The 26017-nt window shown below is 40.3% G+C and overlaps 2 protein-coding genes across 6 annotated transcripts in view; one reads left to right on the plus strand and one right to left on the minus strand.

Moving 5' to 3' along the window:
• IQCK (IQ motif containing K) overlaps positions 1-8292 on the minus strand; it is a 95468-nt gene extending 87176 nt beyond the window's left edge. For 2 of the 4 annotated variants that reach the window (XM_084641817.1, XM_084641820.1), the window contains exons 1-3: positions 8201-8292; positions 5376-5464; positions 2743-2881 (exon numbers count right to left, since the gene is read on the minus strand). In XM_084641817.1, the coding sequence (XP_084497943.1) occupies positions 2743-2881; positions 5376-5464; positions 8201-8249 (277 nt within the window). In that variant the 5' untranslated portion in view covers positions 8250-8292. Of the gene's footprint in view, positions 1-2742; positions 2882-5375; positions 5465-7964; positions 8086-8200 lie in introns of those variants that run through there. The other 2 variants (XM_084641818.1, XM_084641819.1) reach the window with 2 other exon arrangements.
• On the plus strand, positions 8233-25376 carry KNOP1 (lysine rich nucleolar protein 1). 2 transcript variants are annotated; one of them, XM_084641811.1, is made up of 5 exons: positions 8233-8423; positions 10438-11797; positions 16384-16452; positions 18658-18735; positions 22382-25376. In XM_084641811.1, the coding sequence occupies exons 1-5, from the start codon at positions 8248-8250 to the stop codon at positions 22694-22696; spliced, it is 1998 nt and encodes a 665-aa protein (XP_084497937.1). In that variant the 5' UTR covers positions 8233-8247; the 3' UTR covers positions 22697-25376. The 2 variants fall into 2 exon arrangements, with proteins under 2 accessions (XP_084497937.1, XP_084497938.1); XM_084641812.1 differs by having other exon boundaries at positions 8391-8474.
• The last annotated feature ends 641 nt before the right edge of the window (positions 25377-26017 follow it).

The following is a 26017-nucleotide window of genomic DNA, read 5'->3' on the forward strand; positions in this document are numbered from 1 at the left end:
TAGTCTCCTGGAAATGTGTATCTTTAGCAAAGGCTTTGTTCATTGCTTCACATCCTTAATCCAGTTCAGACACCTCTTCTAAATGTTCCTAATTGGAAGGGCAACCTATATAAAAGCCTATGATATTACTGCTTCTCACTGTCAGCAATGGAAAAAAATGAACAGAAGAAAGAGAAGAAACATAGAAAAGGAGGTGAAGAAAGGTGATGGGTTGAAAGACAATATGAAGGCTAAAGTGCAGAACATCTAAAGGAAAACATTGTTACAGGTTCTATGTGAATTTCAGAAAGTTGAAACCAGACTGATAAAAATGGAAGAAAAGAGATTCAGTGTCTGATCACAGATGGAAAGGAAACAGATGGGCAAAGGACTATATTTTGAAAGGAGTTTTCAGACTCAATTATATAGTTATCTTACTGAACCTAATTTGACCTTAAGATTAGAAGGGAAAAATACTTGCCTTTCTTCTGTTGTAATTAGAGCTGTCGATTAATTGTAGTTAACTCAAAAAAATTAATCTCAATTAATCACAGTTTTAATTGCACTGTTAAACAATAGAATACCAATTGAAATGTATTAAATATTTTTGGATATTTTTCTACATTTTCAAATATATTAATTTCAATTAACACAGTATACGAAGTCGAGAGTGCTCACTTTATAGTGTTATTTTTTATTACAAATATTTGCACTGTAAAAATGATAAAAGAAATAGTATTTTTCAGTTCACCTCATACAAGTACTGTAGTGCAAGCTCTTTATGGTAAAAGTGCAACTTACAAATGTCGATGTTTTTGTTACATAACTGCACTCAAAAACAGTATGTAAAACTTCAGAGCCTACAAATCCAGTCAGTCCTACTTTTTGTTCAGCCAAATCACTAAGACAAACAAATTTGTTTACATTTACAGGAGATAATGCTGCCTGCTTCTTATTTACAATGTCACCTGAAAGTGAGAACAGGAGTTCTCATGACACTATTGTAGCCAGTATTGCAAAGTATTTACTTGCCAGATGTGCTAAACATTCGTATGTTCCTTCATGCTTCAGCCAGGCTTCCATGCTGATGATGCTCATTAAAAAAATAACGCGTTAATTAAATTTGTGACTGAACTCCTTGGGGGAGAATTGTATGTCTCCTGTTCTGTTTTACCTGCATTCTGCCATATATTTCATGTTATAGCAGTCTCGGATGATGACCCAGCACTTTTATTTTAAGAACACTTTCACAGCAGATTTGATAAAACGCAAAGAAGGTACCAATGTGAGATTTCTAAAGATAGCTACATCACTAGACACAAGGTTTAAAAATCTGAAGTGCCATCCAAACAGCTGAGAAGGACGAAGTGTAGAGCATGCTTTCAGAAGTCTTAAAAGAGCAACATTCTGATGCGGAAACTACAGAACCCGAACCACCAAAAAAGAAAATCAACTTTCTGCTGATGGCATCTGATTCAAATGATGAAAATGAACATGTGTCGGTCTGCGTTGCTTTGGATTGCTTTGGTTATCAAGCAGAACCCTTTATCAGCATGGATGCATGTCCTCTGGAATGATGGTTGAAGCATGAAGGGACATATGAATCTTTAGTGCATCTGGCGCATAAATATTTTGCGATGCCAGCTACAACAATGCCATGAGAATGCCTGTTCTCACTTTCAGGTGATATTGTAAACAAGAAGCGGGCTGCATTATCTCCTACAAATGTAAACTTGTTCGTCTGAGCGATTGGCTGAACAAGAAGTAGGACTGAGTGGACTTGTAGGCTCTAAAGTTTTACATTGTTTTGTTTTTGAATGCAGTTATTTTTTGTACATAATTCTACATTTGTAACTTCAACTTTCATGATAAAGAGATTGCACTACAGTACTTGTATGAGGTGAACTGAAAAATACTATCATTTGTTTTTTACAGTGCAAATATTTGTAATCAAAAATATAAAGTGAGCACTACACACTTTGTAGTCTGTGTTGTAATTGAAATCAATATATTTGAAAATATCCAAAACTATTTAAATAAATGGTATTCTATTATTGTTTAACAGTGCAATTAATCGCACGACTAAATAAAATTAACTGCGCGACAGCCCTAGTTGTAATATAAACAGCTGAGTAAAAAGTCTATTCAGGGTTGGAAAATTGTCCTCAGCAGATTTGTACAACTATATATTAAACCCTTAATCCTACAAACAAATGCATTGTTATAGATTTCTAATGCCTGCAGAGTGTATCAATATGACTCTGCAAGGACACATGGGCCCAAACTGGGGTATCTGTTTGAAGTACTGGGGACCAGTCATGAGAATCTCAAATAACAAACCATGTGGAATTTTTTAATTTATACTTTTAAATAATCACAGCAGGGTGTGCCCTAGTATGTGCACTCTTTCAAAGGTAGGATAGCTTGTCAGGGTAGCCCAACATACTGTGGGGGCATGTCTTAATTCAGATCTTTTGTGCAGAAACTTGCTTAGAACATGCAAAGTGGTATGCAAGGCAGCATATATGCTAAATTATTTTTTGGCCCAGCAGCACCCCTTTCATATAAATCCAGATATTCTTTTTCATGTCTTTGTCTGTGGTCAGTAATATTAGCCATATATAGCTCTGTGCCCACTCTGATACACTGTATCAAGAGACCTTGTCCTCTGTACCATGCACAGGTTGCCTGTACTCACGTGACCTTATTTACATCCTTTCTGTTCCTTATAAAGTAAATATATTCTTTCAGACCCTTACTTACATGTTTTTGGATTAGGTGCTGCTGGAAGTGGTGCATGCGTGGGTAAGGAAGGTATTTTTTGGGCACCGGAACATTCAGTAAAAGCTGAGTATAATTGCTTTGTATGTAAAGGCTGCAAAATTCCTGTATCCAAAGAAACCTGTTAAAAATAAACATACTTGACAAGTATCTCATCCAGATTGGTTCCCCTTCATAAATATATTTCAAATAAATTTAGTGTGAGAGGAAATACAAGTTTTGGAATTTACAATAAATAAAATATTAACTGATTTCCATATTTGGGCTGGACAGTTTCTATCTTTATGAATACTTTAAACAGAGAGAGAATTCTGTTGAGGGGAAAAAAAAATCTAGGCTCCAGTGCACTAAAAATATCCAAATATAGGAAGCTATGCATATGAAAGGCTACGACAGTTGTCTTAAGAAGGGCACTGTCAAGGGATTTTCACAATTTAAAAATGTGCTTTACTCACTGTCAATATATAATACCGCTTTGGAAACTAAAATTGAAATATTTTTCATACTAACATTTTTTCCATTCAATTGCTTGCATACACTACTTGCCTTTGTATCCTGGAATTCTTTTTGTTGTTTAAGCAATAAAATAAGATTGAAATGTGCGTATTTTTAAAGAAAATACAGAGCCAAATTCAAAGCTGATGCAAACCCAAGCCTGAATTTTTCTCCCATGAAAAAAATTGCAGTTACACAGCCTGTGAAAAATCATAATTGGAAAAAATAGTGAAACTAACAAGATTGAAGGCCCATAGTTTGATCTGTGTTTCTAGAAACACAGATACAGTTATAGTGGACAAGAATATTACTCTATCAGACAATGACCTATCCCTAATGTTTACAAAGAGGAAGGCAAACACCTCATACCAGCACTATTGCATCACTGTCATAATTTTGGCATAATAAACTGTTGCATATTTGAACTCAGATGGTTTTATGAACATGCTCCTACTCTACTGAACAAAATATTAGTAGGATCAGGCCCCTAATACATCTAATATGTTGCGTATCGATAAAACAGACATGAGCAGGCTTCTTTTTAATACACGCAAGGTTCATAAACAAATCCTATTAAGGAATTAACAGAACTTCATTAACATATAAATGCATGTCATTGCACTATGGTTTTGATTCAATTGCAGGGAAACTGAAATCGACAGATATATTACTCCCAAACTAATGACACAGTCATCAGAATTTGCTATTCTTTTTACATAAATTAATATACTATAATGGTGTTATTTTCACTTAGGGCAACAGGATATCCTAGCCAGCTTAGCACAGAGTTATAATATGTTAATATTCATATAAAATGTTAATATTGTAAGCTAACTGATGCGTAGTAGGCTAAAATAGCTTTGAGATGCTTACTTTAAATGAAAACATCCAAAACAGGCTGATCAAACTTTGTTTTTTAGATCATTTTGTAGGGCTAATTTGGTGCTTTACACAACAAGCTTTGTATTTGAGTCCGTGATGATTTATCTCCCTGCTCAAGCAGTTCTCTTTGAGACAAGGGCTCAAAGTTTTTTTTTAAAAGTTTTATGAACACCCGTGATGTCAACAGGCCCAAAGTTTTCCTACAATAAAAATACCTAGCCAAATACAGATTAGGCAAAGTTGCCCACCTTATGCAGTAGAACCTCAGTTACGAACACCAGAGTTACAAACTGACTGCTCAACCACACACCTCATTTGGAACTGGAAGTAAGCAATCAGGCAGCAGAAACAACAAAAAACTCAAATATTGTACAGTACTGTGTTAAACATAAACTACAAAAATAATAAAGGGAAAGTTTAAAAAAAGAGGATAAGTTAAGAAAACTTTCTGTGCTTGTTTCATTTAAATTAAGACAGTTAAAAGCACCATTTTTCTTCTACATAGTAAAGTTTCAAAGCTGTATTAAGTCAATGTTCAGTTGTAAACTTTTGAAAGAACAACCATAACACTTTGTTCAGAGTTACAAACATTGCAGACTTACGAATAACTTCTATTCCCAAGGTGTTCGTAACCCTGAGGTTCTATGGCAGTAGGCCTGAATCTGGTTCACCTTTTTGTAATTTTTTTTTTTTTTAAAGATATGGAAGGGGAAAAAAAAAAAGCAGCTTCCCAAACTGAGGGATTCAGCACAAAGTATATGAAATTCCAAACTTACCACCAGGGTGATATACCAACAATAAATGTGAGGACCTGTGTGTCTTTGCAATAGCAAGAGTTTGAGTAAGGCAACAACGGCACATGTGTGAAAACAGAGCATCAGTCTTCTACTCTGCTTACTTGCCTCATTCTTGCAATCAGGGAGAGTATGAAAATATGCAGGAATCCAGTGAACAAGATGCTTGCGTATTTCAATATCCTGCCTATTCATAAGAAGGAAGCAGACAGGCAGAGCAGAGGGACAGCACAATGTGCAAACCAAAACACAGCTGGTAATCTAATTTTAGGCATAGCAGCCTTACCAAAATATCTTTAAAGAACAGCAGTGATTTCTAGAATATTGCATTTGACACTTAAGAGAAATTTGAAATACATGGTCACACATTCATCGAATGAATTTGGAGATATTTTTGATACCTAATCTTCCCCTTTAGAAATAGATACACCTTTTCAGACATACCATGTACAGATTTTTTGCTTGAATTGTACTCACAGAATCTTGTTTTGATTCAGGACTATACGGAAATGGAGGCTGCTCTGCTTCATAATCTAAAAGAAGACAAAACCCAGCACCACACCAAATGTCAAAAGGACTTTATAACTATTTTTCTGAAAACACACAAATATTAGTTATTAAAAGCTACTTTCATTTGCAAAAATGATAAACCATGTATGATAAGCAAATACTTAACTCAAAATCTAATTTATTAAAATGAGACAGAACTTCTGAGTCACTTGTCCTGGAGAATCAAGGCCAATATTTTCAGATATACAGGAAGTCTTTCTTGAAAATGGGCTTTTTGTGCTAAGTAAGCAATTTAGCATAGTAGTTTAAGACTATAAAATGTTTGTTAAATAAAATGAGGATGCTTGCATGAAATTAAAAATCCTTTTCACTTATATGCAATAGTGCTTTTCAAATGAGGCTCTTTATACAGGGGGTCCCTGCTATATGTCTCCCCCTTATCAGTCGTTTCGCATAACTGTCGCTCATCAATAGGGGAACGTGTTCCAATTCACATCGGTCCCAATCTGCATATCCGTCGCTTCACCTTTTGCATGGCTTTTCTTTGGGTGCTTTCCCCAGCGTTCAAGAGGTGCTGGGAGGGATGGGGTACACTCAGAGGAGGGGGTGGAACTGGGTGGGAACAGGCAGGGAGGGAGTGGGGGGGGCAGGAAGAGGCAGGGAAGGCCATTATTTCTTATGGGGAAAAATTGACTGGTATCCATTGTTTCAGTATCTGTTGCCCTTTTCAAGAACACAATCCCTACATATACCGGGGACCCCCTGTAAACTATTAAACTCCTGTGAGGTAGCTAACTATTATCATCTACAATTTATAAAGGAAAAAATGGAAGTGCAGAGTGGTTATGTGATCTTTGCAAACTATTCAGTGAATCAGTAAAAAACAGAACCCAGGAGTCCTGAATCCTGGCCATATGTGCTGACCATTGAACAACAGTTCCACCTACCCCAAGTGCAAAATGTTCCTAATACATATCAAAGGCAGAAACCCACTCAGGTTTTCTGCTCTCACTATATGTACAGATCTCCTAGTGATATCAATGACAGATTTGCAAAGGTATGGGCTGGATCTATCTCCCACTGAAATAAATTGGAATACTTCAATTAACTTCATTGGTCTTGGATCTGCCACATGGAGAACAAGAGAGTGTAGTTAAGATCCACCAAGAAGAAATTTTGCTCTTAATGAAATTAAATTTAAAAATAGAGAATAAAGGACAACAGTAAGGGATTTAAATGGTTCTCTAACTGGAAAGTTCTGACAAATTTCAGGATTTCTACACATGAACCATTCAAATCTTTCCACAAGTTTATTTTATCCATACAGTAGGAATATATGGATCTGCGAAGCAAAACTGAAATCTTACAGAATATTATCTTAATAAAATATTTGGCAATATATCTTCAGTTTACATTACAATTGTAAATACATGACTCAGGGTGGTATTTTGACATTAAAACTAAGTAGTTAGTCAACATCACCAGAAACCCAAAATGGAATTACAGACTTCAACCCTGATCCAGCATTCTTTAGGAACTAGGTGTCCCTGCAGAGCCCCACTAACTTTGAAGGTGATTATGGGAAGAAGCTAAAGTCTTCCCTCACACTACACAATTCAGGATGAGGGCCTTAGATGCAAAACATACCTGCTACTACCCAACCTACCATTTTTATAGTCATGTGCCTTAACTGGCATTACGGCCTCCATCCATGGTATGCACCTACTGATTCAGTCAAGTTAGGGTAGGTAACATTTTATTCTAGGATTAAAAATGGCCATTTAATATAAAGCACTTATCACACTGCAGGGCACTATAAATACTAAATAAATAAACAAATAAATAGATAACTTTAGTTACTGTACAATAAAATGACTGGTGGTGTGGGCTCCTCAACTTCCTGAATATTCCTAGTAGCAACAGCTGCCAGTGCAGATGCTGGGGAATGGCCAAGACAAAGGCTTCTATTTGTGAAAATGAAAACAAGGCTTATTAATTTTGTATTGATTAAACTTGCAATATCATTGCCTCTCTGCTTTTATGAGGCAATAAACTGATTCCCTTGAGATAAACCAGAAGGCTGGATTCAATTGGGAAGCAGATTACTCTCACACAAAAGGCAATGATATTATCACTTCATTAAGGGTGTAATAAATTGGATACCTTCACCAGCACATGATACAAGGCTATATTTCTAACTGGAGTACCTGATGACAATTTAAATCACAAGAGCGACAGACAAATTTTATTAAATATATTTGAACCTTTTGTCCTGCATTTGTGAACAATGTACTTTCTTTTAGACTTCTGAATCAGTTGCAGTGTTTTGTCTGCAGAGCTGGGTCAGTCTAATGTTTATATTTCAAAGGGACACCCCAACGTCCAGTTCTTTGCAACCCTGCTGAACCAGATTCTCCCCAGGAGAGGGATTTGAATGCAAAAAACCAGGAGTGAGACAGGGAAAGCCTCACTGAAATTGACAGACAAGACCGTCCAGCCCCAGAGGGAGAGAAACTGACTTACAGTGAACCCGCATCCCTAGGTCACTGATGGAGGCTCGGAGCAGCTCTGAAGGGGAGCATCCCCCAACCCCTATCTCAGTGAGGGAGGCCTGGAGGGCTCTGAAAGGGGGAACCCCCCCAAGTCCTACCCCAGTGCCGGAGTCCTTGGGGGAGCCTCCACTTATCCCCTGCCCCAGAGAGGGGGACTTGGGGGAGCCCCGCCCGAGCGGTGACGGGGGGCGGGGGTGTCTCTCTCACCAGCACAGATTTGCTCCCAGAGCGTCTTCGGTCCCTGAGCTACAGCCATGGAGGAGCGCGGTTACCAAGCAACCCCCAAGCAGCTGGCGGAGATTACCCAGAGGAGCCCGCGCCAGGCCCTGCCTTCCGCTTCCGGGTCAGCGCTGCCCGGGCTCGACGGACACGCTGGGCGGGGGGAGGAGGAGGAGGAGGGGGAGGGGAGGAGTTGCACGTGGGCCCACAGGTAAGAGGCCTCCCGGTGCTGGCGGTGGAGCGAGCGCGGGGCCGGAAGCTGGTGCGGACTCTGGGTTGGAGGCGGGGTAGAAGCGTGGGCGCGCGAGGGGCGCGGGAGGCGGTTGGCTGGTGGGGGCAGGGGACCGAATTTGCCGCTAATGCCAATAAACGTATTGTTACCATCCTCTGAAAGCCATGGAAATCCGTCACGCGTGTCAGTAAAACCAGGGACGGATCCTGTGGAGCATGAAGGCCAAAATCGGGCCGGCTTCACGGAACAAAGCCACACCACAGCCTTCCAAGAACCGATCCCTCGCTGAAGCCGTGTCAGCCCTAGGATGAACTAGGGCCCACGACTGCTCCCCCAGTCGTCGCGCCGGCAGAGGCCGTAGCACGGAAGGTGGTGTAGCCCCTGTGCTGTCTACCTATGAAACCTATTGTTACATTAGTTTACCCACTCTTCTCTCTCTCGGCTGTGAAGCCCCCTCTGGGTGGGTCTCAGTTGCAGCAGCAGACAGGGAGAGCCGGCGGAAAACTGACAGGGCACAGGGCCTCTATGCAAATGGCTTCTGCACCTTGGGATCTTGAGGGACTTTCTGGTTTGGGGGAGGACAACATTCCTGCTGGCTTTGTTGAGGGGCCACATGAACTGTATGCCTCTGAGGGGATAATGTGTAGGAAAACTAGCAAATGCGGGTTTCCTGTCCCCTGCTTGTGAGAGATCCTCCCCAAGGTGGGTATAGCCCAAAGTTTTATTTTTTTTATCCCACTCTGATAAATGGAGAACACGGTCAGAGCTGTCGGTTCTGCATTTCTGCCTAGATTTAGAGTATGACCTATTGTTACAGCTCAGAGCTGAGCTAACAAAGTCTTTAAAAAGTCGCCTTGGCTGCATATTTTGGGGCCTGTTCAGACAGGATAGCTGCCTGCAAGGAGAAAGGGAAAAAAACCTACTAGGAACTCATTTTTTGCTGCAGTCTGTGGGAGGCATCTGGACATACTAAATTCCACCACCCAAGTTGCCTCCTTAATACCTTGACTGGTGGCAGAATTCAGATCCACAAACATCTGTGCCATGGAAGCTCCAGTATAATATCTTTGAAAGAGGGACAGTTGGTGGGGTAATAAGATTCAACCATCTCACTTCATTCCTTTCTGAAAGGTTATTGTTCAGAACTGAAGCTGAAACAGAGTAATCTTCCAAGCCTTGTTTACACTGGAACAGCAAACACTACATTAAGCACAGGGTGGGATAAATTAAATGTGATTATGGTCAACTAGCTCTTCCCCTGGCTATTCTGGTTCTGTCAGAGTCCTGTATGATAGACAGCAAGTGGTGGGGAGGTCGCAAAGAAAGTGGTATTCCCACCCTGCTCCAATCAGAGTGTACAGATACTGTATGTAGTCCAAATTTACCGATAAAACTCACCTCAGGAAGTGGGCAACTCAAATATAAAAGCCTAATCTTTTCCTCCAAGCGTGACTGTTGCAAGGACTCAGCCTTCTGTCCCTTCTTATGTTTGAAGATAACTGAATCTATCTGTTAGTGATTGCCTGCACCTTCATGTTGGTTGTGAGCACCTGCAAACAGGATGAATCTGAAGGTTCTTGTTTGCCTATGTAGGGCACAGAGTCTGCCCTCCTATTACAGAAAGCTGTCTATCATGGTAGGATCAGTATAGCTCAGAAAAGAATCCCTACTGACAATGCTCAGGAAAATCATGCTATCCCGAGCAGGCTTTCAGTGTGTTTGTAGCTAGCATGGATCTGATCTGAGTGGACAGAGCCTCCATCAAGGGAAATAGCTGATGGATTTAACCTTGTAAGAAATGTTTATAGTCTGATCTTCAGAGCTGTTCCTTGGACATTTAAATTAGGCTAAGGGAGCTGTGGGTTCTGAGCATGTCAGAAAATCAGACCAGTATTTTTTTCCCCCTCTCCATAGTTCAAGTAGAATTAACACTTTAAAAGAGTGGGAAGCGCTAAGCAGAAAGCTGTGCACTAACCTGTAGTATGTTTTTCAGAATGATAATAAATGAAGAGGGAGAGAGTGTTTATGAGGAAACGACACAGAAAAAGAAAAAAGTGAAGAGCACTGGGAGCCAAACTGTCATCAAAATTGAAGAAGACCTCCAATCTGACACACAAGCAAAAACTAAGGTGAAGAAAAAGAAATGCTTAACAGAAGAGGATTCAGATCAATTAAATCTTAGTAAAAAGAATAAAGTTGGCTCCAAATTAAATAAAAGAGCATGTTCTGACAGCCCTGTGACAATAGAAAGCAATTCAGAGTCTGAGCCGGTAAAAGAAATAAAGAAGAAATCTAAAGTTTTCAAAAAGAAGTCAAAGAAAGGCCAAGGTCTTTCCTTGTTACCGTTGGAGAATAATCAGGACAGTGATCAATACCTTCCAAAGAAATACACAATTCATTCTCAGGAAAATACAGTCATTGGTAAAAATCACAGAGAGAATATCTCCCAGTACTCGGAAGGTCACAGTGAAGTAACCAAGAAGAAGAAGAAAAAGAAAGAGAGAGACATTTCTTCCTTAACAGTGATAGAAATTCTAGACAGTGATCATGAAATTTCTAATAAAAACCTTAAAAAAATAAATAAAACCACTTTACGGGAAAAAGCACTCGCTGGTAAAAAACACAGAAAGGATATTGTCCAGAACTCTGCTGGAGAGAGTGATATAATGAAGAAGAAGAAAAAGAAAGACAAACGTGACTCCTTAACACTGGCAGGTGATCAGGACAACAATCCCGGTGTTTCTGAGAAGCTTTCAACACGAGACTTCAGAAAAAATCAAGAAACCGATTCCCAGGAAAACACATTAATAAGAAAAAAACAAAAAGAAAACATTGTCCAGAACTCAGAAAGTGACAGAGAAGTAACCAAGAGGAAGAAAAAAAGCAAAGATTTTTCTTCCTTAACATGTGAGGATAATCAGGACCAAAGTCATGGAGTTTCTAATAAACACCTTCCAAGAAAAGAAAAAGCCAAGTCCCAGGAAAAAGCACACGGTAGAAAACACAGAGAGTATTCTGAAGATGACAGTGAAGTAACCAAGAAGAAAAAGAAAAAGATTCAGAAGGAAGAGGAGAAAGTAACTGAGCCTGTAAACCTTATGGATGAAGATGGGGAAATATCTGAAGGTGAAAAGATGACGCCAATTAAAAGTAATAGAAAGAACAAGAAAAAGAAATCCAAACCAACGGAAGACCTTGCAGTGGATAATATAGATGAGGGACTTCGAGAAAATAATAATGTGCACTGTGACAATAAGGGTAAGAAAAGAAATAAACAGGGATCGCAGAACTGTGCTGAAGAGCCAAGATTGAAAAAGAAGAAGGTCACTATAAAAACAGAAAATGAGGCAATGGTAAGCTCTAAATGTAATCGTCTTTCCATCTTGCCACTGAGGCGCTCAAAGCTTTTTATGTACACATGAAGAGTCCAGTCTTGCAAGCTGTTCCACATGGATGGACTGTGCAGGGCCACATTTATATAATTGGGGCTGCAGTCAGGTGCAGGGTCAAAGTGAGGAACAGCCAGCAGGATCAGAGTTTAATGATCTAAGTCTGACACCAGTCCTGAGAGGCAGAGAAGTATTTTATTTTTTAATGCCTATTGCTATAGCCACTTAGTGTGCTCTAATTACAAAAATGTAAAATGCACAAATTACTTATGTAACTACCCGGAGGAGTTGACACAAAACCAAAGTCTGTGTCTATGCTCTGAACTTTCTCAGACCCATCCCACTGTTGATAGTAGCAGCACTAGTATAGAGTGGAGTACCAGTGTTTTTATCACTATGCCATCGAGACCTGTGTCTCCAAGACATGATGGTAAAATGCTAGTGTCCACCAACACCTTGTCTGTTCTAGGCCTTTTTTCCCCCTAAAAGTTCTCTTATTGTTGACATTGCTGGAGAAGCTACCTATACTAGTGGTAGCAATTGTGGGAGAAGTTTAAAGGGAAAAAATGCCTTATGTGGACAAGGCCTTTCAGAAAATCCCAAATGTGTACAAGACTTCAAATATTGATCTGCAAACCCTGGTAGACCAAATGTTAGGATGAAACCTAAACCAAAACTCACTTGTTAATGAAACACAATAAACCCTAAATCAAAACAATCCACCAAAGGGTAAATAAAACAAACAGGCATTTAGGTGATGGGTAATCTAAAGCTCCAGAAGTCTGTGACTCAAGTTAATTGGAGCAGAACTCCAGCTGATTGACTATTTATTACAGAAATCCCATTAGGAATTCTTAAATTGTGGTGTCAATTGAATAGCCAAATGAACTTGCTGTTGGGTGGAACGTACATGGAGAAATGGTCTTTTGACATAAGATAATGAGGGCTGGGATGAATAGAAACACTTACCTGGTGTACTTCTACAAACAATCCTCAAACTGAGCATTTTCAAATTAACGTTTTTTCTCTGAAGTTTTTCAAAATGTTCAACTCTTATTTAAGAGTAGTGATAGCAAGTTACTATTTATATGATCATTTTATCACTTTCTTTCCTGACCCCATATAAGCATAGGGGCCGAGAACCCATAACTGCCATTGAAGTCCATAGGAGCTGTATGTGCTCAGCACCTTTAAAACTCAGACCCTAGATGACAATATTACTGTATGATATTCTGCACTTCCACAGAGCCTCTTATCTAAGGCTCTGCAAGAGCTTTACATACATTATGTCTCAACAACCCTTAGAAGTAATTACTACTCCAACTGCTTTACACCAGGGAAAGCTTAGGCACAGATAAGATAGGACATACCCAAAGCCACACTGTGAGTCAGCAGAGCAGGGAATATAACTCACTGCCTCCTTAGTTTGTGCTCTAACCACTAATTCTCATTCCACTACTTAAATCTGTAAAATTAACATCCTTCCTGGCTCAGGCTTCACTCTGCTGCTGTGGTAGTTAGCACTCAGCGTGCTCCAGCAGTCGTGTGGAGAGTATTGGAGTTACTCCCTCATATTTTTTTTAAACATTGTCCGTATGTTAGATTCATGATTGACTTTGGGGTTACTTTGGATACCGTCTCCATTTAACTCACTTCTGAGACAAAACACACAGTCAATCTGGTGTACTCTGTTTTGGTGTATCACCATACACAGTTATTTGTGTTCTGTGGAATCCTGCAGAGCTTTCCAACGTCCAACACTTTCAATCATCTGTAAGTTGCAGCGTACAAGTGGAGTCTTCAGCTTACACAGCAGCATGGAAATGGGCTTTGTTTAGTCACAAAGGTACGTGTGTGAGTGCATGTACATTTATCATTGTGAGTAGGCCAGTTGGGGCTGTAGCCTTCTTTATTAGATTTTTCCTTTTGACCTTTCGAAGGCCAAGATGGTTTTATTGCTGTGATAAATTTTCTAATTAAATTGGCATTGTCCTGATGAGACGATTAGACGTTATTTGGATTTATGCAGCTGCTCACATGTGTGCACAGGCAAGATAAGCTTTACAGTGACAAATGCAGTAGTATGATGGTACTGGACAATGAAGATGGAAAGCACAGCAAAGTGCCTTCCAAGCAACTGATTACTATTCTTACTATTTATGTTCAGTCCTCTGTAAATTAATAAAGAAATTACCCCAAATTTTTCCAAAAGTTTAGATGTTGGGGTAATTCTGGTCTGAAGAAATTTAATTATTGTTACACTGCTGTAATAGATGGTGGTGGTGCTGGTCCCCGGTTTAACTGCATTACAGTTCTGGACCAGTTTCTAATCTCTAATGCATGTCACACACCACTGCATCTCTCAGAATATCCACTGCTTTGCTTGTGCATGCAAGCCCGTAGCAAGTTTTTTGAAGACTATACAAAGCAGTATGTTGTAGCTGAGATTCACATTTGTCTCCCTGATTGTAGTTACTTATAACAAATTTGGATTGGTTGGCAACAAGTCTTTACTAATGTTAGCTTTTATACATAGCGTCTGTGAGCAATATGAACCACCACTTTGGATATGTAGAGGACATTCCAGCTCCCTCATTGTGGTCCAGAAATAGAAGCTGAAACTCAGAGCCTGTAAAATCTATATTTCTTGTAGGGAGTTGAGCTGTCCCTAGTATTCCCTTCTTTTGAGGGGCTGACTGTACTGACCTTTAAAACACTGGTATATTCCATGCTGCCGGCCAAATGAATGCATAAAGGGGCATGTGTGTAAGAGAGCACATGCCTGCAGTTACCAGGAGGCTCCAATCCTGTTCTGCTTGAATGAGTTTTGCTCTTGGTGTCAGTGAGAGTAGCATAGGGCTCTGAGGTACCAACAGTTTTCCTGTACACTTTCAACAGGAAATAACTATGGTAACAATAGTTACCATGAATGCCAAAGTGCTGGCCTTTTTATTGTATGCAGGGTAGTTGTAGCCTCCTTGGTTCCAAGATAAGCTTCTCTCTCACCAACAGAAGAAATTGGTCCAGTAAAAGATATTATCTCACCCACCTGGCCTTTTTAACGGCAGGCACTGTGCGTTATACATGGATAAACCTCACATATGCATATTCTCACGAAATCTCACAAAAACTGCCCTCTTTTCATTTTGCAGCAGAGTCTGCAGTGCCTTATGTGAATGAGACTTCATTACACTGATGGAGTCCAGTCACAATAGCCTTGAGCAAAATAAACCAAGACTATCCTGTGCTGAAGAACTATATTTGCTTCTTTTAAACGATGTGTACTTGTGACCTAATTCTATGAAGTGCTAACCGCTCTCAGCTTCCATCATGTCCAGGAGAAACTTCAGATTGGTGCACCCTAAACAAAGCCCTGATCCTGCTAATTCTCAATGGTCAGTAACCCACACTGGGTCACCCAGTCATTGTGAATTAGCAAGGGTAGATACACACAATTCTCCTTTTCTTGCCTGCCACCTACCCTTCAGACTAAAATCACTGCAGCTCTGTTTGCTGAACTTGGTTTGTTGCTGTCATCACTGTTTTCCCTTTTGTTTTAAAGAAATCTGAAGAGACAGGACTAGGCCACGTAGAAGTATACTGGATACTTCATTTTTGTTCAGAGAATGAGCTCTCCTTACTGTGGAAAGCATTACTGTGGAAAGCATTTCTTTCTCCTGTTGGGGTTAGACGTATTTGTGTGTATGTGAATTCAGTGCATAAAAAAGTAGATATGGAAAATGAGTTAAATTATCCATGGGTTGGTTGGAAAAAAAACCCCTCAACAGAAATAGCAATCTCTGTGGACATAAGTCTCTTACAAATCTTCTCCTTGTCCTAGCATTACTTCATTATTTCATGCTTGAATTATTGTTCTAGTTTTCTCAATGAATCTTTCCTCTGGCCACCTTCTCTCAGCTAGTCAAACCACTGTGGCTCAGTTAATTTTCTACTATCCTAGCCTCTCCATTACTTATCCAACACATTGGCTGCCCTTTAATCTCATCTTTGTAACTGAGTTTTCAAAGTTGTCCTTACAGTGGGGCCTGCTTACCCTAGTGAGCGGGTTTGTGTGTGTTTTCAATGTAAATTATGTTTGTGTCACAGATTTGATGCTGGTAACCCACCCCTTTTATTTGCAGATTCAAAATAGGGTAACTCTGATTTTTTACCAAACTGTTTAATCTGAAATGCCTCTGTCTCCGTCTTCTGTGCAACAGATTATTTATTGTATGTTCCCCATCTCTTTACAAGTCCCTCTTTTACAAGGGTCGCAGGTGTCCCTGATACTCTCTGAAAAAGCGGAGTTCTGTTGTGCAAAGCTTTAGCAGATGTATCTCCCCACTGATGGAAGTCTCTCCTCAAGGAGATGCACAGGCCCAATTGTCACTTTCAGTTTAGAATTTGACTGTTTCCATTTACCTGATTTTGCAACACTGCACTGTGTCTATTAGACAATGTTCTCAAAGTTGTCACTGCCACTATGTAAATTGCAGTTACAATGAGTAGATATTCATACTTATATTCAGGTTTATATCTTTGTTTTGCAGGAATGTAAGGATGATGTAACAGTGGTAGAGGAAAGGAAAGGAAACTGCGATGAAATAAATATAGACAAGGTATAGACTCATTTCTGTATACTGTGTAGCTCTGTGTTAAGTCAAATCCTAGTAGTAGGTATGTCTGGATCTAGCCAGCCATGTGAGTGTGCACATGCTGTGTGCAGATAAGAAATCACATTGATTGTTATTGTGTACATACATGCTAAAGAGTGTACTACTTACCAGATGGAATATGTTGCATCTTCTGTGGGCCCAGCACTAAAGCAGGGTAAAATCTGGGACCTGTTGCTGCAGTGGCTGCCAAAGGGTTTGAAGTAGCTGATCAGATTTAATGCTCACTTGTCCAAGCCTCATCTGTGCTGGCAGTTTGTATGTGTGTTACCTGCAGTGGACTTTGTGTCAAGGAAATTCAGTAATCGCTGTCAAGCCATTAAAAGTGCTGTTAAACAACGATAGACCACCGTTTATTTAAATAGTTTTGGATGTTTTCTACATTTTCAAATATATTGATTTCAATGACAACACAAAATACAAAGTATAAGGTGCTCACTTTATATTATTTATGGTTACAAATACTTGCACTGTAAAACCAAAAGAAATAGTATTTTTCAATTCACATCACAAGTACTGTAGTGCAAGCTCTTTAGTGTGAAAGTTGAACTTAAAAATGTAGAATTATGTACAAAAAAAAACTTTGTGCGTGTGTGAATGCAGTGTAAAACTTTAGAGCCTACAAGTCCACTCAATCCTACTTCAGCCAATCGCTCAGACAAGATTGGATACAAATTGTAGGAGATAATAGTGCCTGCTTCTTGTTTACAATGTCACCTAAAAGTGAGAACAGGTGTTCACATGGCACTGTTGTAGCTGGTGTCACAAGGTATATTTACGTGCCAAATGTGCTAAAGATTCATGTCCCTTCATGCTTTAACCATCATTCCAGAGGACATACATCCATGCTGATGACGGGTTCTGCTTGATAACAATCCAAAACAGTGTGGACCGACACATGTTCATTTTCATCATCTGAGTCAGATGCCACCAGCAGAAAGTTGATTTTCTTTTTTGGTGGTTCGGGTTCTGTAGTTTCCACATCGGAGTGTTGCTCTTTTAAGACTTTTGAAAGCATGCTCCACACCTTGTCCCTCTCAGATTTTGACATCGCTTCAGATTCTTAAACCTTGGGTCGAGTACTGTAGCTATTTTTAGAAATCTCACAATGGTACCTTCTTCGTGTTTTGTCAAATCTGTTGTGAACGTGTTCTTAAACGAACATGTGCTAGATTATCATCTGAGACTGCTATAACATGAAATATATGGCAGAATGTGGGTAAAACAGAACAGGAGACATACAATTCTCCCCCAAAGAGTTCTGTCACAAATTTAATTAACACATTCATTTAATGAGCATTATCAGCATGGAAGCATGTCCTCTGGAATGGTGGCCAAAGCATGAAGGGGCATATGAATGTTTAGCTTATCCAGCACATAAATACCTTGCAGTGCCGGAAACAAAAGTGCCATGCAAATGCCTGTTCTCATTTTCAGGTGACATTGTAAATAAGAAGCAGGCAGCAGTATCTCCCGTAAATGTAAACAAACTTGTTAGTCTTAGCAATTGGCTGAACAAGAAGTAGGACTGAGTGGATTTGTAAGTGCTAAAGTTTTACTTTGTTTTGTTTTTGAGTGCAGTTATGTAACAAAAATCTACATTTGTAAGTTACACTTTTATGATAAGGAGATTGTACTACAGTACTTGTATGAGGTGAATCGAAAAATACTGTTTTGTATAATTTTTACAGTGCAAATGTGTAATAAAAATAATAATGTAAACTGCACACTGTAAACTTTGTATTTTCTGTTGTAATAGAAATCTATATATTTGAAAATGTAGAAAAACATCCAAAATATTTAATAAATTTCAATTGGTATTCTATTGTTTAGCAGTGTGATTAAGTCAAAAAAATTAATCATGATTAATCACGTGAGTTAACTGCGATTAATCAACAGCTCTAATTAATATGTTTGATAAGTACCAGAGTTAATGTTTTGCAGTTATTTGTAAGAAATGCTAATATTGGAAATTAATAATGGCTTTATCTTCTGAAATCAAGTGTGCAAAAGGCTAGAATGCTAACCTGCCTTGTAACTTAATTAAACCAGTCACTTTTTCTTGTCATCTCATTCTTACGTCATGAATTCAGTTAACCAAAATTTCACCACAAACCAGTATCTTGTGTGATTTATTTTTTTTCCTTTTAGGTTAGACGGCAAGCTCTGCAAGAAGAGATTGATAGAGAATCTGGCAAAACGAAGGTTTTCAGAAACAAAGTGGAATCTGTACGTATGAATCTAGAGCTTGGTCTGATGGGATAATGTGTCCACAGCAACGCTCTTGAAAATGCACTACATCCTTCTCTGTATGCTAGTCATGTACACCACTTGGCACACAGTCCTCTCTTCTGATTGCAGATTTGAGGTCATACTACGGACCAAATTAGTCCAATCCCAAGAGACGCTGGGAGCGGACTAGCCAACTCCAATAGCAGTGGGATTGTACAGACCTCTAATTCCCATCACTAGTCCTGAAAAGTAGCATTTTCCCTGCTCCCTCTGGGAAAATTAGCCAAGATGAATTTGCTGCAAAATCATTTTCTATTTATTGTGGAATACAAATAACACTAACCCATGCATATATTTGTCATTGGGACTAGAGTTAGCACATAGTTTGCTGGGAGAATTGGAGAGCAGGGAACTAGTCCCAAATTACTGAGCAGCATCAAACCCAGCCAGCTTGTTTTAAAGTCTCCATGATGACTTGGTAGACACTTTGGTTATTCACAAGTCGGTGGCTTGCTGTGCATGTCGAGGGGCAGACGCACTTTTTCTGGGAAGAAAGTTCACTTGGGGCAAGGGAACGGAGAAACTGACAAATCCATTTGAAAAGCTTGCTGTCTCCTATAAACAAATAATGTAACCTGGTACTTCAGCTCAGGTGTGTGAGTGTGAGTGGGAAGGCCGAAAGAGGATGAAGAAAATATAGTGCATATGCCCCCTTCCCGTCAGTCAGGTTTTCACCTTCCGCAGCTCACACCTACATCTCTGTAGGGCTTGTCTTGGTTCTTTGTCTTTGCCTCTTCTGCTCCCTGACAGGTTTAGAGTGGAACATCTGACAGCTGCTGTAATTGCTGGCCTTTAGCAGGGGTAGTGGGATTCAGAAAGGGGAGGGGGCCTTATTGGTATTCCAGCTTATCTTCGCTGTCTGTGAACTGCACCAGAAGACTACGACAATTCTAGTAAAGTATGAACGTATATGAATCAAATGGCCAAAATCTATAAAATGTGTAACTTTTTGCATAGGGGAAGGGATTGGGAAGAGAACTCAGATAGTTTCAAGGCATACGTTGAAATAAAAGCAATCTAAATGTCTCTGAAGTCATTCAGAAAATGACATGTTGGCAGGGAATCCCAGTCCTTTGAGGCTGAACTATCAGTGGTTATTAGCACATGGCAGAACAGGAGCTATGAAGACTAATTAGCGAGCTTCACAAAGAGTAAGCTGGAAATGCTGCAGTAAAAGCAATGTGTAGTAATTGCCAGCAGTTAACTTAAAAAATTATAGGGTTTGAAAAGGTGTAATTATTTCTGCATCTGTGCTGATATGTATCCTCCACCTCCCAGAAAGAATGTTTGTGTCACAGACACGGACTTATTACAGCAGCTGTCTGACAAAATTATGAAAATTCTACAAAAGCTGAAATATCAATGAGGTGGTTTGTATCCTGTTCAAAGTGAAACGCCTCAGTCATGTGGAAAGTCTGCTTTTAAAAGCAGACAGCGTAGTCTACGCTGAATGAAAAGACTCTATGCCCACTGGCTATGTATCATGTACAAAACCCCTTCCTAGCTTGCTGCCACTATTGCAGTCGTTGCAGCGTGTATGGTGTGCTGTGTATCATCTTGGCTGTTTGGTGAAGATGGTGGTTTCAGAAGAGCGGGCTACATACAACTTAACTATATTATAAAGGAGACGACCCTGGCTGATGTGGAGCTCCATTGTTTGACACCCGTGAATCTCCTACCAGGGCAGCACAACTCCTTCCCTCCTGCTTTTGTTAGCAGCTGAAGCATGGAAGGCTAGAGCTAAAGAATGGTGAACTACAGCAGTTGCCAATGGTCCCATGGGTTGTGTGTGTGTTTTTAATGTGCCTATAGAGGATAGTTAACTAGTGGGGGAAGAAATTAGTGCTTAGAACCGATGGGCCAGATTTGGTTGTGTCTTCATAGTTAACTTTTATTAGAAAAAGTTGCTGAGGTTGTGAAAATGAAAACATAGAGGACAGATCTGAAACCTTTTCTAGAAAAGCCACACAGCCAACTCATTAGAATAAGTAAAGTGTGGCTAGAGGCGGCTTTTTGTGTCTTTGGGAATTGATCAGTGAAGTGTCCAGCTGGCAGAGAAGTTGGATGCCTAAAGATAAAGAGGAAAGAGACACCGGAGACAAAACAGGAATGAACATGGTGCCATGACCGCATATTCTGCTATAGCGATGTCCTGGATGCAGTCTATTGTCACTGTGATCTTAAAATGGATCATGATGCACCTTTTATTCCATTTGCAACCCATCTGACACAGCAACCCTCTCTTGATTGGTTACCATGGCTTTGAAAACAGTCATTGAACATTCTTTGGCTTATCTCTGGAGGTTCACTGGAGCATCAGTCCATAATCTGACAGACTACACACTGTCGCATTACATAATTGGGAAGTAAATGCTGTAATTGTACATGCGTGGCCTATCCTCTGTTTAGATTTACTGCATTGAGGCAAAGCAAGGGTGCAATATTCTGAAAGGAATATGGGGTAAACTGTGCTGCATTAGTTCTAGATAGGAGCTGAAGCACTTACTTTAATACTGGACAAAGCCTAAGTAATTTAGGCTGTAGTTTTTATTCCAGCCTTCAGAAGTTCTGAAAATAGTGGGCAGTGATTGTAATTGTGCAAAACATGGTAGAGATCATTTTAGTAATCTGAGACAGACAATCTCAAACAGTAGGAAGTACTCGGGAGTCAGTCCTGGGCACCTATTAGTGCCCAGCTGTTCTAATATGTAGTTGCACCTTCTGTTTCCTTCTCCTTTAGCTGATCATGGGCCAGATCATACAGAGTGCAGTGTGGGGTGGAGGCTGGTCAGCACCTTACAGATTGGGGGCCTACATTTGGACTCAGTATTGCTGAATGCTAAAGCAGCAGCAAAGCCCCTCTGTACTACTTCATTAGTGGAAGCAGTTATGATTGGCTTTGCCAGCAAGATGAAACCACGCAAGCCTGCCTTGAGGTTAGATGGAGAAGGGTTCAAAACTCACTGTCGCAAATACTGAACAGTTTTTAAAAGAAATATAGTAGGTAGATCTGTTCACGGGTGTCTTTCCATGCAATTCCTGTCTCCTCTTTAGGCAGCGTACATGCCTTGTTCAAAGATACTTAAAATGTCTCCCCTTTGGTTGCTTCAAGACTTGTAGATTTTAGTGGCTGCAAAAGCCAGGGGGACTGGGTTTCATGGTGGTGTTTCTGATGGTGGGTAGTGAACACGGCTTGGTGCGCTTGGATCCTGAGGGTTACCCCATTCAAACCTCCACCTCACTCTGCTCCAGAGAAGTTCCCCCCTCAGATGGCAATGAAACTTCTGAGCATCATATGATTATACAATTAATGCAGCCAGTTCCTTACCATGTGCTTCCCTGAAGTAGAGCATAGAGCAGGCAGAGAGGTGGGATGCAGAAGTAGGAAGAGAACAATTTCTCCTTCCCTTGCCTTCGCTCACTCCTAAGGTGTGCTAGGGTTTTGGGTGTCTTTGTCACAATCTTTATGGCCCACTGGTGGTTGCAGCCCTAAAGCTGGTGTCATTTAATGTTGTGATCCTAGGAGTTTATGGATAATAGATATAGTTCAGGTAAAACTTCCTAATCATCTTGTTTTATTCAGCAGGATATGAAGTTTGGCCAGTGGAGCACGGCTACTTTTGAAAGTTCAGACCAAAAAACAAAATTCCTTAAACTGATGGGCGGTTTTAAAAAGAGTTCTGCATCAACCCAAGATCCACCAGGAACCACAGAAAAACCAAACATGGCTCTGAACAAAAAAGGTGAGGATACCTTAAAGCAGACCCTGCAAATGGAGTTTGATAAAGCAATAAACTTAAAGCAACATAGAGGAATTGGCCTTGGATTCCAGCCTATTGCCAACAAAAGAGTGTACATAGATAAATATGTTTCTAAATCTATTAAATTTGAGGACTAAACTTTGTTGCAGCAATGTGAGAGGGATGAAAAAACCATTCTGACTTGCTTTCTACATTTTTTTCTTGGGATGAAACCAAGTTCAACACCCAGTTTGCCACTTAAGAGCACCAAGTGATGATGTGACTAGAAATCTCAGTGCACATGGAACTAAGTTCTAACCTCAGCTGAATGACAAATCCCAGTGTATCTTGAAGGTCTGCCAGTATGTTCTTTACTAACAGGGAGAAACTCTCTTTCAGCAAAGGTTTGAGACTTGCAACTGTAGCCTGTGGCCATTTAAATCTTGTAAATATTTATTTCAACTCTTAGAATGCAGAATGTATAAAACCCTTTTAAATACATTTTAGTGACTCAAGGGCAACATACTGGTTCCTTTGCTGTTTTGCAGTCAATCATGTAAAATCCTCACGTACGTTTTTCTGCTAGTGTGGTGCCAAATTATGGCCTTTTGCACTGAAAGACACTATAGGGAAGGCTAGAATTTGATCAACAGGCTTTTTGTTTGCAAATCTCATGGTTTCTTTAATGGTCTCAGTAGCTTTTCCCTTTTCAAAAATGCCACAAGCTCTCACAAGCAACATTTTATTTCAACATCAAAAACCCAGTTAGTGACTGTATCTATAAGGTAGCTGTGCTGATGAATCTTGGTTATAATTTCTATGCACCAGTTAAGCATGTCTAGACATGGATAGTAACTTTCAGTGAGTCACTGAGCTACACTTGATTTCTACTTCTCCCTTGCTAACTAACATTGTTCACTATTTGTGTTAATCTGTTTTGGTAGCTTTGCTTTAAGGGCCAAATCCTGGTCCCAGTAAACTGGCAGAATTCCCATTGGCTAGTGGGACCAGGTGTGGCCAAGACTATTTCTCAGAACTGCACAACCCCCATGAAGGTCAATCATAGACCTGCATGAATGAAATCCCTGTTTCTTAACCTTTGGATTAACTCCTACACGTAATGTTACAGAGTCACATTTTCACTGGCTGTGTACAAAAGAGCATGAATTGTAAAAATGCAATTGTATATTTATTCAATCTATGCATATTTGGAACTCCAGAGAGCCCAAGTCAGTAGGGGTGGCATTGTCTCCTTGAAAGTATGAAAAGCTGTGTGTATTAACTGGTTTAATCCTTTCACTTAGTGTCGTGCCACTGGTAACTGGGAGATGGGGGCGGGGAGGAGATGGTCTTCACAAGTGTTAGCATAGCTGTGAAGTGACTGTAAAAATGGCAGCGTGGTTGCCTCCTGGGTCTAGCATTTCCACAGCAATATGGCTCAGTTTACAAGGTAAAAGGCAAATTATTTTACCCACTTACCACCTGATTTGTTTTGCGGATGCTCAGTTTCCATTGCTCTCCAACAGGCAGGATGACGTCCACCCATTTGCTAGGCCTCCCTCCTCTGCTTCTCCAGCCATTGCTCTGAAACAAGTGTTGGCCTGTACCCCCTTGAGAGGGCAAGTCTCTTGGCAAAGTCTGGTCTGTGTGTACAAAAAACCCCAGGAGTCATCCAATGGCTTTTTAGGTAACTCCTATAAAGGGAGATTAAAGCCACCTGATGAGTAGGAAGCCCCCACTAATCCACTCCAGTACCTCAGACAAAGAAAAGGGGGCATGGTGACCTCCCTTCCCTCATTGAAATGTTGAATCCTTTCGTCTGCAGGGTCTGAGGCTGCCTCAGGTCAAACTCCTCCCCTTGCTGCGTGAGTTACAGCCCTTGACTACCTCAGGCAGAGCCTTTACTCTCCCCCCTCCAGCCAAGTGGCTGGCTCATCTGTCACAGCCCTGCCATTGGCTTTCGTTCCTGCCTCCCTCTTCCCAGGCAGCAGAGGTTTCTCACTAAACAGAAAAGTCAAGGTCTGTAGAATGCTACTGCTAGGGCCACATTTTAACTTTAACCTTCTCTGGCCAAGACATGAAGAGTGCCAGCTGTGCTGCTGGAGACACCTTCCTTTGTTTTGCTCTGGGTAAGGCAAGAGTCAAACTGGAGATGCAGAGGAAGGAGTGGGAAAACCTTGGCTGGTGATTTGAGCAGCGTAGGAGGGAAACCACCATCTGCTCTGTGAGCCACAGCAAGGTTAGCCTGGGATCTGAAAGTCAAGCTGGCTTGACGCAGGCAGCACACCTCTACACCAAAGATGCTGCAGGCTCTATTACTCAAACCCGTGTCATCAACCGAGGCCTTACTCTCAGACGTGTAACCAAGAGTATCAACTGAGGGGTTTCTCAGGGTGCTTTGCCATTGGAACATAATGCTGTGATGAGTCCAGTGCACTCTCCCCTACCTGGGCTGGTTCTGCAGAGCAGCACTACTGAGCACAGAGACCATTTTCAGTTACTTTCAAGATAGATTCACACGATGCACTTTCCTTTCTCGTTTACTCAGCCTTGTTTCAGCACGTGGGGTGTGTAGAATTAATCTCCTCCATGCTTTTCAGACTTGTATATTAAAAAAGAGGGCAGGATCTGAACACTGATAGCCTTGTTTTGTGAGGAGCCCTACCTCGGCCTCTGTGCTCGCTACATGTAACATGCACATTTCTCAATCTTTCCTTTGCATTTAGCAGCTGTAATGTTTTAAAAGATTTGTATATATTTATAATGAAAGCATTTTATTCTTTGTATCTAAACTTCATTGTAATGTAGCTTTGAAAGTAAAACAATGGTTTTTAATGAGACTGGGTGTGTTCATTTATTTCCTAATTAGATCTTTGTACTTAGCAAAGGCATCTGGTCTGTCACTGTACAGCTACATGGGCGTGGAAGAACACACGAGTTAAAAAAAAAAAAAAATGGAACAGTATGGTGAAAATCTTATATGGCCAGTGAGGAAACATATGGGTTCATATAGTTTGATGTACTAATGCCATTGTTTTACCAGGCTTGTGTATTTGACATAATTCCTTACAGGCAAATTACAACCTGGTAACAGCAGTAGTGCACCCAGGGTTAGGATAACTGTATGACAAGCTGAGACACCAGCCTAACCTCAGAAATGTTATGCAGTGTTCCTACAACTTTTTCTTTTCCCCTGCACACAGCCTGCACAGGGTCCTACTTCAATTCACTTAGCTACAACCTGATCACTAGTTATATTTCTTGGGTTTTTGCTCATTAACATCTAAGAGAAAATCAGGGCAAGGAGCAAGGAAAGAATAATAATTTTTGGTATACTGCATTGCTAGCCTCAGGGTATGTAATGGCAGGGTTTGTGGACCTGGCTTAAATCAACTGCAAAACTAAGTAACCTTGAAAATGCGATGGACAACTTAAAAGCTATTGGTTAAGAAAAATTGAGGCTCACAGGCTCCAGACTT

This window comes from Lepidochelys olivacea (genome assembly GCF_965140295.1).
Source record: "Lepidochelys olivacea isolate rLepOli2 genome assembly, chromosome: 10".
NCBI classification, from domain to species: Eukaryota; Metazoa; Chordata; order Testudines; family Cheloniidae; genus Lepidochelys; species Lepidochelys olivacea.